Source organism: Littorina saxatilis, unplaced genomic scaffold (genome assembly GCF_037325665.1).
Source record: "Littorina saxatilis isolate snail1 unplaced genomic scaffold, US_GU_Lsax_2.0 scaffold_2513, whole genome shotgun sequence".
Lineage (NCBI taxonomy): Eukaryota > Metazoa > Mollusca > Gastropoda > Littorinimorpha > Littorinidae > Littorina > Littorina saxatilis.
In genome coordinates, this window is record NW_027126492.1 from 1 (window position 1) to 15,371 (window position 15,371).

Sequence of the window (15,371 nt, forward strand, 5' to 3'; positions counted from 1 at the left end):
AAATATCGTTAAAGTAGACGAAGTGACGTGAAAGCAGTCACCCCCGGGGCTCTTTCTCGAAATCATTCAAGCGACGCTTGGTCAGATGCCCGTGAAGAGGTGGTGTTTGTCTTCACCGGCCGGTAGCCAAGTCACCATGGTCCACTTACTTCGATATTGGCTGAGCCGGAGGGCGTGACAGCTTATAGGTCCGTGAGAGAGAGAGAGAGAGAGAGAGAGAGAGAGAGAGAGAGAGAGAGGGGGGGGCTGATGGGTGTGGGTGTGTTTGTGTGTGTATCTGTCGGTCTGTCTGTGTCTTGTTAAAGGTGCGTGTGTGTGCATCACTGACTGCATGTGTGTGCGTGCCTCTGTGTGAATAGTGTCCGTGTGAAAGTTTGCCAGTGTGTTCGTGTGTGTGTCCGTGTGTGTGTATGTGTGTGCGTGCGTGTGCCCCCACGGTACGGGTGTTGGTGTGGTAACATATCAGCCTGTGTTTATGTGTGACGTGCATCAGTGGAAAGAGTGTATGTTACTGTTCATAGTGTGTCTGTGCTAGAATGTTACACAGAGTGGTGTCAGTGTGTTTGCGTACGTGCCTGTCAGGCGCGGCATGTAATGACAGGACCAAACAGACAGACAAACAATCCAAAGAGGCCTACGCCGATTTCCCCGAAAATCACGATTCTCTTACCTTGAGTGGGTGACAGTTTCACTCCTATCCGGCTTTCCTCACTGAGTCCAAAGTAAATCCACAGCACTTTACAAGAGTCACGCACGTTGTCACTTCACACACACACGCACACAAACACACTGCGTCGATATCCAAGTAGCCACCGGTCAAGATTTCACCAACGTGTCACAACAACCAAAATATCGCCAACGACAAAATCGAGCCGGAGAAAATATCCCACGCTGGTTCCCAAACGTTCTCTGTCACAACTCAAGTAACAACTCCCTTCACAACTGCGTCGATTGTTTCTCTCTCTATCGCTCTGTCTCTCTCTCTCTAGCACAGTGGCACAATCACTACTACGACGTCGCGTCTCAGCCAGTGTGCGTCTTTTCAGTCTTGGCTTCCTCTCTCACGCACGACCGCGCTCTCAAGTCGTCCCTTTTCGGGGTTGTCCTCATTTGGCGATATTCGTAAACCGTGCCTGTAGTGCTGGTGTGGTATGGTTTGGCGTGGTGGGAATAAGAGCGTTCCTTGTCCCGCCAAACTTCCACCGACGTCACTAGTGGAAGAATGCGGCAGTGTTCTATGGCTCTCCGTTGTGGTCACAAGTGTGAGAAATGCCCGCTCAGCGTGCGAAAACGTTAGGGGATACGGCTGTACAGCTTCCCACATGTTTTTCTATGTACTAGTCTGATGAGGGGGAAGTGTTCCCTCATTTTTAACAGGTTTTTTTCTACTATTTTTTTCTACTAAACTTGTGTTCTAAATTGTTGTCACAGTGTTCTAAATTGTTGTCACAGATACTTCTTTGCTAATAGACGGCTAACCTTCCCAAATCAAGAATCAAAAAGACAAGAAATATTCTTTCTTTTTATGGAATGGATTTGCAAATTTATTTCTTTATTTGTTTGCTTAACGCCCAGCCGACCACGAAGGGCCATATCAGGGCGGTGCTGCTTTGACATCAGTATAACGTTTGTTTGTTTGTTTGTTTGCTTAACGCCCAGCCGACCACGAAGGGCCATACCAGGGCGGTTCTGCTTTGACATATAACGTGCGCCACACACAAGACAGAAGTCGCAGCACAGGCTTCATGTCTCACCCAGTCACATTATTCTGACACCGGACCAACCAGTCCTAGCACTAACCCCATAATGCCAGACGCCAGGCGGAGCAGCCACTAGATTGCCAATTTTAAAGTCTTAGGTATGACCCGGCCGGGGTTCGAACCCACGACCTCCCGATCACGGGGCGGACGCCTTACCACTAGGCCAACCGTGCCGGTGAGTCAGTTGGTGAGTCAGTGAATAAGTGCGTGAATGTGTCAATGATGGTTGATTATTTACATCGTATATTTGCTACTGGTAGTATAGACAACTGTTTTGCATATATTCAATACTGTCTGTAACAAAATTATTTCTAGTGTCGTCTACTGTAGCTGTGTGTTATTGGATTAATTTTGTTTAGGCCTTTAACTCGAACAAGCTGGAGTCCTCGGACCCAGAGACGGAAGCCATGTCCCACCCCCGTGTCATCACAATGGCACGTAAAAGACCTTGGTCATTCTGCCATAAGTGCAGGTGGCTGAATACACCTAAACACGCAGACACCTGGGTAGCGCGACTCCGTTGCTGCTAGCTTTCCACTGGGAGGAAGCGACCCGAATTTCCCAGCGATGGGACAATAAAGTAATGAAAATGAAATGAAAAAAATGAAAATGAAAATGAAATAATTATTACAGTCAGTACAAGAGTAAGTGATGATGGCGATGGTAGTGTTTGCAGCAGAAGCAACAACAACAACAACAACACTAACGCCATCAATTGCTGCTGCAACTCCACTACTACTACTTCTACCGCTGCTGCTGCTGCTGCTGCTGCTATTGTTCATACACTGTTTTCTAACATGAAGACCGACATTCTTTCTTCAGGTCGTTCTGGAGAGAATGTCAATTTTTAATGAGCTTAATCCTATTTCTTCTTTCTTCTTTGTCTTCTGCGTTCATGGGCTGTTCCGGTGATAATGTCAATGTTTGTTGAGCGTCCTATTTCTTCTTCTTCTTCTGCGTTCATGGGCTGTTCCGGTAATAATGTCAATGTTTGTTGAGCGTCCTATTTCTGATTTTTCTTCTGGGCTGCAGCTTCCACATACCTTCGTGTTTTGCACGAGTGGGTTTTTACGTATATGACACATTTTCACCACCATTCGGGTAACCATAATCAGTCGATTTTCGGAGGAGTGCGTTCGCTTAAAACGCTCTGAATGCCCAGGGGTCAAAACTCGACGTGGTTCAGGTTTCTTTCTTGCTTTGAAAATTCAGTTCAGTGATCTCGCCCGGGGCTAATAGGATCCAACGGTTTATTTGCTTTGCTCTTTCCTGTTTGTCTTTCCTGTCAGTATTATTCTCTGTCCGTCGGCGTATTCATAGTTTAAAGCTGCTTTCATACTTGAATTAATTCTATCAGTACAAACAGTGAGTTCGTTGCGGAAAGCTTTGGGAGCCCGTTTGTGTAAGGCCGCTCAATAAATGATGGTAAACATCAGACGTCAACGAATGCAGCAGTGTGTGCGTGTGTGACTGTGCGTGTGTGTGTGTGTGTGTGTGTTGTACACATATACATTTTGATTACAAAACAAACTAGCCAAAATAAAACAAAACAAAAACGTGAAGCATGATCGAAAAACTAACTCAGAAATCTGCGGCCTGTTTATTTGTCGAATGTACACTCGTAAATCAAAGACATCATTCTAACATGACAACAGCTTCCATATATATCTACATTCAAGCTACCCTATTGGCATTTTTCCGAGCAAAACCCATCACCTAAAAATAAGGACGAACCCGAGAGCGTGCTTTGCAATATGGTGGACTTATCCACAAACTCAAACGTTTTTATTAACCTGGCTACATTCAGTTGCTTGCTTACCTTGCAACATGAATAAGACTGTCTTCATTTCTAGCAAATGGCATGACATATAAACACATATAGTGACATTCCTGCATCAACATTCATTTGGTCGGTTTTCATAAATTCGAACAAACCGAGGGAAGTAGCAGGAAAAAATGAAACGGCATGACGTAGTCAGACTGATGATATTACACAAAAGTAACGGAAACATGATTCTTCTATTCATGGAACTGACACTGTATCGAAATCCAATAAAAACCTGCAGAGTATCTGCACTGCCTAGTGAGCCATGAGTGGGTAGCCATTACCATAATAATTATGGACGTCTTGCAGCTTTTTCGATGTTCGCTCTACCCGACCATAGGTGTGCCAGAGGCGGCGTTCTTCGGGGTGGGGTACTGCGCCTTGCAGATGAACGGGTGTCTCTCGTCACAGTCTACGTCACCCCACTCGAAATCCAGATCCGGGTATTGCAGGAGGAGACAATCCTGATCGCTCGCCACGTTGTTGGGTTGTCCTTCCTTCCAGTTGCTGTACGTTCCTGGAAGAGAAAAGACATTACTTTGCCGCCTCATTGTCTTGTATGCCTTCAACTATATATAGGCGCTTCCAACTCGGAAGATGCTCAGTTACATGGCGATACAAAGATTTGGTCGTAAAATGAATGTTTTACTAGTGCTTTACTTTCACATGGGTATTCTGAGATTCTTGTCATCACAACAATAATGAGACTTAGTGTACTTTGTACTGAAAATAAAGTATTGCTCCAACAACTACTGACATTACCAACGAGATCAAGTTGACATTCTGATCTGCAGAGCAGGCTTTTGCGAAGCTACAGTACTATCTATGTTTTTTCTCACGGGTGGAAACAATAACACACACTCACTCACTCTCTCTCTCTCTCTCTGTCTCTCTCTCTGTCTCTGTCTCTCTCTGTGTAATGTGGCTCTCTCTCACTCTTTCTCTCTTTCTCTCTCTCTCTTTCTCTCTGTCTCTCTGTCTCTCTGTCTCTGTCTCTGTCTCTGTCTCTGTCTCTCTCTCTCTCTCTCTGTAAGGTGGCTCTCTCTCACTCTTTCTCTCTTTCTCTCTTTCTCTCTTTCTCTCTTTCTCTCTTTCTCTCTCTCTCTCTCTCTCTCTCTCTCTCTCTCTCTCTCTCTCTCTCTCTCTCTCTCTCTCTCTCTCTATAGAAAGTAGCCAGGCTTTTTAAACGCCGTGCGTGTATACTCATAATGAGATTGCTTTACAGTTTTACCCAGCCCTTGCAGTGGGCAGACAGCGAAATTGCAAAAGAGGAAGAAGTGCGTTACCACCTCTGTAAGGGGTACCGGTGTCGGTCCAGTCAAACGTGTGTTCCGACCTCTCGTCACTGCCAGCAGTGTAGAAGCCATACTGCCCTGCTCCTGTCAGCGCTGCACAAAGAAGTCAAGCCAGAAAGGCGTATTACTGTCTTGTGCGAATTGGTAAAACAAAACCATCCAATCAGTTGGTTAGAATCAAAAAACAAGAAAGGTATGTTGTTGGAACGTTTAACTATTGACAAAACAAAACGTTACGTTCACAAATATATCAACCCAGTGGTCTTTTAAGTGCACAGATAAACACTAATTTCACAAAACTTATCTTGAACAAAATTTCAGCGGCTTACAGGGAAACAAAAGCGAATCAGTTAGTTAGTTTCTTTAGTTCCTTGTTTTGCTTCAAATAACGTTCTCAGCAAGCCGAAACGAATACATCTGATGTGTATTTGAATTAGTCTGATTCGCACATTGAGTTGAATCATGTTATTTTGAAGTAAAGTGGGCTTTTTGCAAAGATTCGTGATGGCCTCTTCACTGGTCCATATTTGGCGCCAAGGTCTTTCTTTCTTTATTTGGTGTTTAACGTCGTTTTCAACCATTCAAGGTTATATCGCGACGGGGAAAGGGGGGAGATGGGATAGGGGAAAGGGGGGAGATGGGATAGAGCCACTTGTTAATTGTTTCTTGTTCACAAAAGCACTAATCAAAAAATTGCTCCAGGGGCTTGCAACATAGTACAATATATGACCTTACTGGGAGAATGCAAGTTTCCAGTACAAAGGACTTAACATTTCTTACATACTGCTTGACTAAAATCTTTACAAACATTGACTATATTCTATACAAGAAACACTTAACAAGGGTAAAAGGAGAAACAGAACCGTTAGTCGCCTCTTACGACATGCTGGGTAGCATCGGGTAAATTCTTTCTCGTCCCAACCATAATGGGACCCCCCCGAACCCGCGAGGGGGGGGGGGGGGGGGGTTGGCGCCAAGGTTCCTAAATTGGACCAGTTATACAATTTGTCTGTAGTCAATGTTTGCTGAATGTCTATCGAAGCTATTTCGCTCTAATTAGGCTGAATGGTCAACTAAAGAGAGACCAACTACCAAGCATAGAATAAATCATCTTTGCTAGAAATCAAGATAGTTATCGGCATGAAACACCAAAACAATGTTCATATTTGGGGCCCTTGCATTTTAATAAGTTAGTTAGTTATTTAGTTTGTTAGTAACTTACTTAGTTACTGACTTAGACTAGAAGGTGCTTGAAAGCATAAATACGCATGTGTTTACACGAGTTGTTATATCCACACACACAAAATTTCTTCTGAAAATGTATGTCTAAACATAGATGACAGAGAGTTTGAAGTTGCGTCGAAGACAATTTTTCATCCATTTTAATGGGCAATAAAGTGTTTTGGATGGTTAATATTACTGTTTGGCAGGTAACATTCAGTTTTGTTAGTTGGTCTAAGATACAACTTACACGAATCGTTCTTTATGGTCTGAACGATGAAGTCCTGTTCGTCTTTTGACGTGATGGTCACCAGGCTCGTCGTGGCCCCCTGGTGGCGACAGGCGGAAGCTGCTTCGTACCACGTGACAGGCTGCGCGTGAAAGGTATAACACGTGGTCGTCGTGCCTGCCTCTCGGGTCACGCTGCCCTTTGGACACAGTGGAATGTCTGGGGAAAGAAACATTACACTTTCAACATTAACAGTAACAACAACAACAACAACAACAACAACAACAACAACAACAACAACAACAACAACAACAACAACAACAACAACAACAACAACAACAACAACAATCAAAACAACACAAGAACATTTGATGCTTTCTTTCCTTTACCTTAAAGAGGCGTTTTTCTCTCCCCCGCCTACATAAAAACATGCTAATTTAACAAAACTCTTCTTCCTGCTCAAAAGATTAATTTTCTTTTCCAGTGAGATTACTTTGAACATGTGTGATGTTGTATCATATGAATGTTTCATGTGTGGTCTTAACACCATTATGTAGTCGTGTTAGTCTGCACCTTCGATGTAGTCATTCTGCAACTTAGATGTTACTGTGTTGTAATGTTATTTTTTCCTAATAAGTGTGCTTGTAAATTACATGTTATTGTTTTGTAATTTATTTTCTTACCATGTTCATAGATACCACGTTGTAATGTTAATAGAAGTACAGAATGAAATCGCCAAATGAGCAACATAGTTCGGTTTGGGGGTTGAACAGATACACCACATACGAGGGAGGCCTTAGAATTAGTGTTTGAACGTTTGATAATTCAAATCTAAGTGCGATTTAGAGGGATTTAGAATAGTCTTTCGAGACAGTATATATTCTTCTATCGACAGTGTGTTTGTTTACGCTGTTTAATAAGTTTAAGCCCCGTACAGCATAAAATGTGCATGCGTTTTCTAGATTACAGATTCAACTTCCTGAATCCAACGGTGTTTGTCTGCTGCAACAAAATGAGTACCTATCAGGAGTCCAGGATTTTAAAACTATGACGACGAACGGAAGTCGGGACTCCTGTATTCAGGAGAGTTTGCGTAAGAAAACCGCTCGCCAATACAAATTAATAAATTAATTAGCATAGTTATTGGCAACTTTCGAGCAAATCATTGCAGGTGTAACTAAATGACAGCACAACGGAAGTCCGATGAGATTTTTGGGGTCAGATTCGCCAAAAAACGTTCCCAAAATGGCTCCTTAGAGAGGACAACATTAACCAAGACCCAAACTTACTTTTACAACTGGTGTTGTAGACGTAGATGTCATCCACGGCTACGTCCCCTGCTGTGTACATATTCGTGCTGGTGTAGTGGTGGTAGGCTGTCGTCGTGGCCGTGAAAACCAACTGTCGACATGAGATTCACTTGGTCAGTTTAAAATTCCTGTATTGGCGAATTCGATTTTAAGCGTAGGTTACCAGGGCCGGACTAGGGGGGGGGGGGTTATAGGGGTTGCGCAACCCCCCCTCCCCCCCTGGCTTAAGCATGTACCTCCCAAACGATTTTGTTGTTGTGGGGGAGGGAGGGGGGGTTGCATCTGGATCATCATGAAATCCAAGAAGAAATCGCACCTCTCACACCCTCCCATGTAACCATTTGTCCTTACAATCTCAATTCTTCTTCATTGCCTAGTATGCAGCTTGCTGTCGAATTTACCTTTTTCGTTCAAGGAGAGGCTTCCTTTCCCTCCAGAAACATCAAAAAACGTTCAGCTTCAAGGGGCTTTGTCCCCTTGCAACAAAGCCCCCTGGACCCCCACCAAGGGTCTTCGCCCCCTGGACCCCCATCTGTAACCCCCGCCCCCCCTAGTACTTACCTAGGCCCTGGTTACGATCTGTCTTTTTCGATGTGGTAGCATGGGATACCAATAAAAGAAAGTGTCAGTCAGATACAAATATTTTGGTAAAGATTTCGGTTAAAAGGTTTGGGTTTTGTGTGTGTGTGTGTGTGTGTGTGTATGTGTGTGTGTGTGCGTGCGTGGTGTGTGTGTGTGTGTGTGTGGGTGTGTGGGTGTGTGGGTGTGTGTGTGTGTGTGTGTATTTGTGTGTGTGCGTGCGTGAGTGCGTGCGTGCGTGTATTTTCATTATCTGCCAAAGTCCTCAGAACTGAAAGGAGGCGGGAGAGAGGGGTGGGGGGGGGGGGGGGGGGTGCGGTTAAGAGGCGGAGCAGAGATTGGAGGATGATAGGGGTGGGGGCAAGAGAAGCCAAGAGGGTATGGCCTCTTTGTTATAAGACTGTTTCGATGTGGAAGGATGGGTGACCAATAAAAGCATGAAAAGGAAGTGTCAGTCAAATACAAACATTTCGGCAAAGATTTGTGTTTTTATGTGTGCTTTTTTTTTTTTAATTTACTGCCAAATTCCTCAGACCTGAAAGGAGGGGTGAGAAGTCAAGTGGCGGAGCAGAGGTGATATGTTCAGCACAATGTCTCACCTGGAATGGGTGACCCGTGTACTCTCTGTCAAGGTCTGCTTCACCGAGGGACCATTTCTGGCCTTGGTCTCCGGTGCGAGTGAAGACTGGATACCCGTTGCCTGCAGAAATCTGCACAGTAAGAACACACTTTGTTTTAATTTCCCCAGGATCTCGTGGTGTGGCTAAGTCTCAGCTAAAGAGAGAATCAAATACAGTCAAATATATTATATATGTAATTACAGATTGTCCGTTTAATACTTTTCTATTCTTCAGAAGACTTGAAGCCAAGTTGTGTTTTTGCTAACTTTTCAGACTTGACTAGTATCGTTGTTGAGGTGGTGGTGGTGGTGGTGTGTGTGTGGATGTGTGTGTGTATGTGTGAGTGTGTTTTCTGCGTGTGTGCTTGTATGTGTGTGTCTGCGTGTGTGTGTTCTGCGTGTGTGTGTGCTTGTATGTGTGTGTCTGCGTGTGTGTGTTCTGCGTGTGTGTGTGTATGGGTGTGTGTGTATGGGTGTGTGTGTGTGTTTCTGCGTGTGTGTTTCTGCGTTGTTTCTGCGTGTCTGTGTGCGTTCGTGTGTGGGTGTGTGCGTGCATATACTTGTGTGTGTGTGTGCGTGCGTGCGTGTGTATGTGTGTTTGCGTGCGCGTGTTTAATACGTTCAGCAACACTCGTCGAAGCATGCCCGGGATTAATGCAATATTACCTGTCAAATCCAGTCACACAGTCCCTGCAGCATTAAACATGATATAATAACAATTCACCTGTTCAGCTTCTCACCTTGGCGTACACCTGCAGGTCTTTGACGTCATGACCGTACATGTTGTACCAGAAGCGGACACAGTAGCCTGGTCCAGGCGGGTATGTGGGAGTTGTCATGGTATACGACTTTAACGCGCTGCTGCTCGTACTTGCGGCCACCTTGACAGCATCCAGAAACATGTAGTGACCTGGAAAAAAAGCAGATGAAAGCTTTGATATCAGTGACACCGCTTTGTAAACATTGTCCGGGTAATAAGACCTTTAAAAGGCACACCCCTCTCAGATCTTGCCAGGCTTTTACATAGGATAAAACCATCCTTCCACTTGGTCACATATCCAAAATCACCACCAAGACTGCTTGCTGTGATGAATTGGAATGTTTTAATGACTTAAATTCTTTTTTTTTAAGCCACTATACAAAATCTCACTGTATACAGAGAGTACAGAGACTGCTAGTTTTTGGTATGTGACCAATGATGATGATGATGATGATGATGATGATGATGATGATGATGATGATGATGATGACGAAGACAACGACGATGACGATGATGAAAACGATGACGGTTATAGCATCTATTCCGCAAAGAAAACGAAGATAGAACATTAGTCAAATACGCGTTCATATTGGTAACTCTACTTACCATGAGGAGATCCAAGCGTATGATCCTCCAGGGGGCCTGTGTAGGAGTTCTGTTTGCCCGAGCCACTATGGAACCCGACGGTGGAGTTGCGGAACCCACAGTTAGAGTTGTTATCGCTTCCACCGTGATTCTCAAAATCACAGAAACTCACCAACACGTCTGTGGGCACGATGGAGGCTGCGTGTACAGAAACAGAGATGGCGTTAATTGAGGTTATTTACAATTATTCAGCAACTGATCCGATCTGTCCGTTATTTCTTTTAGCAGCCATAGAGACACCAAATCACAGAAACTCACCAACACGTCTGTATGAAGGATGGAGGCTGCATGCACAGAAACAGAGATGGCGTTAAATGGTTAATTGAGGTTATCTCCGTTATTTCAATTTGGGTAATTGTTATAATAATGTATTAGCATCCGGTCCGATCTGTCCGGTTCTTTTTAAAAAGCCCCCAGGCAATCATCGCGTTAGAGGCACACAATCGCAGAAATTACTCACCAACACGTCCGTAGGCAAAATGAAGGCTGCATGCACAGAAACAGAGATCGCGTTAAATGGTTAATTGAGGTCATCTTCGTTATTTCAATTGGAGGTTATATTATTACAATTTATCAGCAACCGGTCCGATCTGTACGTATTTTTTAACAGACCCCAGGCAATCATCGCGATAGGGGCACAGAATCACAGAAACTCACCAACACGTCCGTAGGCAAAATGGAGGCTGTTCGCACAGAAACAGAGATCGCGGTAAATGGTTAATTGAGGTCATCTTCGTTATTTCAATTGGAGGTTATATTATTACAATTTATCAGCAACCGGTCCGATCTGTACGTATTTTTTAACAGACCCCAGGCAATCATCGCGATAGGGGCACAGAATCACAGAAACTCACCAACACGTCCGTAGGCAAGATGGAGGCTGCATGCACAGAAACAGGGATATGGCGTGAATTGCGCGTTTTCTCCGCTTTTTTCAATGGGGGTTATGGTATTACAATGTATCAGCAACCGGTCCGATCTGTCCGTATTTTTTAACAGACCCCAGGCAATCATCGCGATAGCGGCACAGAATCACAGAAACTCACCAACACGTCAGTAGGCAGAATGGAGGCTGTTCATGTTCGCACAGAAACTGGGATGGATGGCGTTAAACTACGGTTATCTGAATGGTATTATTGGCCTACTGGTGGAAATTGTTATTACAATTAATAATCGACCGGCCCAACCTGTGTGTTATCATTGTTCACAGCCCCGAGACCCTGATCGCTATAGAGGCACAAGGAATTTCAAGTGTATTGATGTTAGTTAGTTAGCTGTTGCTTTTCGGGTCCAGCGGACCATAATAGGCCAAATCAGGACCCAAGTGTATTGATGGTTCGACTGATTAATTAATCTATATATCAGATTACTTAATTGACTGATTCATTCATTCATTCACTCTTTTATTCATTCAATTCGTTTATTCATTTATCGATACATAGATGAGAATGAATCAGATTAGTGGGGAGAGAAGTCCAAAATGTCCCTTAAATTTAGCTTGGGCACCGAGTTAGAGCGCAAGTTAGACTAAATCTTTAATAAAATAAAAAGAGGTACAGCTGTATGTTGAAAGTGCCGAATGTTGCCCACCCGGTAAGACGTTGATTTATCACAAAAGGAATGCATTATTTAACGATTTAATGTATTTATTCACAAATAACCAAAGGGAAGTAATCGCTCTTTATGTATACGACATGTGTAATAGAGTAAGCGAGAGCTGTACGGAACCTTTTCTCCTGGCACCTGAGAGAATAACAACCATTGAAATGAACAAGCGACTTTCATCAAAACATTTTTGTTTTGAGTTTCATCTCATAAGAGGATGAAAGTCGCTTGTTCATTTCAATGCTTGTTATTCTCTCAGGTGCCAGGAGAAAAGGTTCCGAACAACTCTCGCTTACTCTATTTACACATGTCGCATGCATAAAGAGCGATTACTTCCCTTTGGTTATTTGATATCTTAACTTCGCTCTTATCTGCCTCATTCTGTTTAAGAATCTTTTTATTTATTCACGTTATTGATTATTAATCTAATTAACACAGACGTCAAATTGCACATTAAACAGTGGTACCTGCGATGGCCTATCACGAAAGGTACATTTTCGTTAAAAAAAATAGACACTATAGTTCCTGCCCTACATGCCAGGGTTAGGGTTAATAACGGGCTGTAAGCAAAGAAAGTAACATACAACAGGACAACAGAATGTGTCCTTGTATGGAAAGTGTCCTTTCACCGAAGAGGCCTTACATCGCAGGTACCACTGTATATCTTTGACTTACAATCAGGGAGTGTGCTGGTGTTAGTGGCAAGTCCCAGAGTTCCCTTGCACGTGTTGAGTTCAGAGGTCAGGCGGCCCACGGTGGAGCGCAGGGTACGAATCTCGTCTCCAGCCTGCGCGAGAAGCTGGTGACAGCAGCAACGGGGAGAAGAGTGAGACTTATACTAACAATCTGATCAATACGCTGCTTTAACATCCATGATCTATTCGCTGCTTTGACACTTACAATCCATGATCTCTACGCTGCTTTGACACTTAGAATCCATGATCTCTACGCTGCTTTGACACTTACAATCCATTATCCTTACGCAGCTTTGACACTTATAATCCATGATCTATTCGCTGCTTTGACACTTACAATCCATGATCTCTACGCTGCTTTGACACTTAGAATCCATGATCTCTACGCTGCTTTGACACTTATAATCCATGATCCCTTCGCTGCTTTGACACTTACAATCCATGATCTCTACGCTGCTTTGACACTTACAATCCATGATCTATTCGCTGCTTTGACACTTAGAATCCATGATCTCTACGCTGCTTTGACACTTATAATCCATGATCTCTACGCTGCTTTGACACTTACAATCCATGATCTCTACGCTGCTTTGACACTTAGAATCCATGATCTATTCGCTGCTTTGACACTTATAATCCGTGATCCCTTCGCTGCTTTGACACTTACAATCCATGATCTCTACGCTGCTTTGACACTTACAATCCATGATCTCTACGCTGCTTTGACACTTATAATCCATGATCCCTTCGCTGCTTTGACACTTACAATCCATGATCTCTACGCTGCTTTGACACTTAGAATCCATGATCTATTCGCTGCTTTGACACTTATAATCCATGATCCCTTCGCTGCTTTGACACTTATAATCCATGATCCCTTCGCTGCTTTGACACTTAAAATCCATGATCTCTACGCTGCTTTGACACTTAGAATCCATGATCTATTCGCTGCTTTGACACTTACAATCCATGATCTCTACGCTGCTTTGACACTTATAATCCATGATCCCTTCGCTGCTTTGACACTTACAATCCATGATCTCTACGCTGCTTTGACACTTAGAATCCATGATCTATTCTCTGCTTTGACACTTACAATCCATGATCTCTACGCTGCTTTGACACTTATAATCCATGATCCCTACGCTGCTTTGACACTTACAATCCATGATCTATTCGCTGCTTTGACACTTACAATCCATGATCTCTACGCTGCTTTGATACTTATAATCCATGATCACTACGCTGCTTTAACACTTACAATCCATGATCTCTACGCTGCTTTGACACTTACAATCAATTATCTCTACGCTGCTTTGATACTTATAATCCATGATCTCTACGCTGCTTTGACACCTACAATCCATGATCCCTACGCTGCTTTGACACTTATAATCCATGATCTCTACGCTGCTTTGACACTTAGAATCCATGATCTCTACGCTGCTTTGATACTTATAATCCATGATCTCTACGCTGCTTCGACACCTACAATCCATGATCTCTACGCTGCTTTGACACTTACAATCCATGATCTCTACGCTGCTTTGATACTTACAATCCATGATCTCTACGCTGCTTTGACACTTACAATCCATGATCCCTACGCTGCTTTGACACTTACAATCCATGATCCCTACGCAGCTTTGACACTTACAATCCATGATCCCTACGCTGCTTTGACACCTACCATCCATGATCTCTATGCCGTCTTGACACTTACAATCTAGAATGTATACGCTGCTTTGACACTCACAATCCATGATCTATACATAATTTTAAAAAACTTAAATGCGCTGCTTTGACAATTACAATCCATGATATATACACTTTTTTAAAACTTACAATGCATGATCCATACGCTGCTTTGGTACTTTCAATCCATGATCTCTCTCTCTCTCTCTCTCTCTCTCTCTCTCTCTCTCTCTCTCTCTCTCTCTCTCTCTCTCTCTCTCTCTCTCTCTCTCCACCCCCTCTTTCTCTCTCTCTTACATGTGCTAATTCAGCCTGTGTTTTGTTGAGCTCGGTCTCTTTCTCTTGCAGGGTCTGAAGCAGTTGCTGCGTCTTTATCTGCTCCTCCGTCAGCTGGGTTTTCGCATCTGTCAAATTGCTCTTTGACGTCATCAGCTCTGACATCAAAGTGGAAACCTGTTCGACACAACAAGCAACCAAGTTTAAAAGTCGTTCTCCACAACGAGTAATACAGTTTAAAAGTTGATCGACACAACGAGTAATACAGTTTATAAGTTGATCGACACAACGAGTAGGAATCAAGTTCAACAGTTGTTCGACACAACGAGTAATAAAGTGTCAAAGCTACGAAATGTTTCTGCTAAGCCAACGTCCACCGACTAAGGTTCCCAAGAACAAACACACGGGCAATCTATGAACGAACACAATTAACGATCAGCTCATGCATCCAAAGAAAATGTAAGTAACATAGTAACATAGAAAGATTCCTGGGAATTGTTTTCTTCCACAAATTTGCTGAAATGACCATACAAGTTTTGGCTATGCTTTAGGCAGTTTTTGGCATAACCTTGTCTCCACCTTGAAAAAACATTCGGCATTTTAAATAAATTTCGGCGCTTCGCCGACTCCCGACGCCAAACAACAAGCATGCGTTCATCTACTGTGTTTATCATTATTCTTCAAAATCGCTCTACATTTTGCAGGAAGATAGGTTTTCCCCGCTAAAAATGCTCCCATAACTAGCAACCGAACTCATAACATCAATTGTAATTCAATCAAGTTTGCGTTTTAATGAAACAGATCCTGTGATTGGTCAGAATGCCCCAACTCATTAAAAATTACAGGTGACTAATTAG

General features: G+C 43.3%; 1 protein-coding gene across 1 annotated transcript; it reads right to left on the reverse strand.

The window, feature by feature from the left end:
• Positions 1-3,341: 3,341 nt before the first annotated feature.
• On the reverse strand, positions 3,342-14,691 carry LOC138954931 (uncharacterized; the record flags this gene model as incomplete). Its single annotated transcript, XM_070326675.1, is given in 9 exon segments — positions 3,342-4,102; positions 4,875-4,973; positions 6,352-6,549; positions 7,620-7,731; positions 8,819-8,929; positions 9,579-9,748; positions 10,205-10,381; positions 12,524-12,647; positions 14,536-14,691. Coding segments are annotated over 9 exon segments (1,338 nt in total), but the record flags the coding sequence as incomplete, so codon positions are not given.
• Between the last annotated feature and the right edge of the window lie 680 nt (positions 14,692-15,371).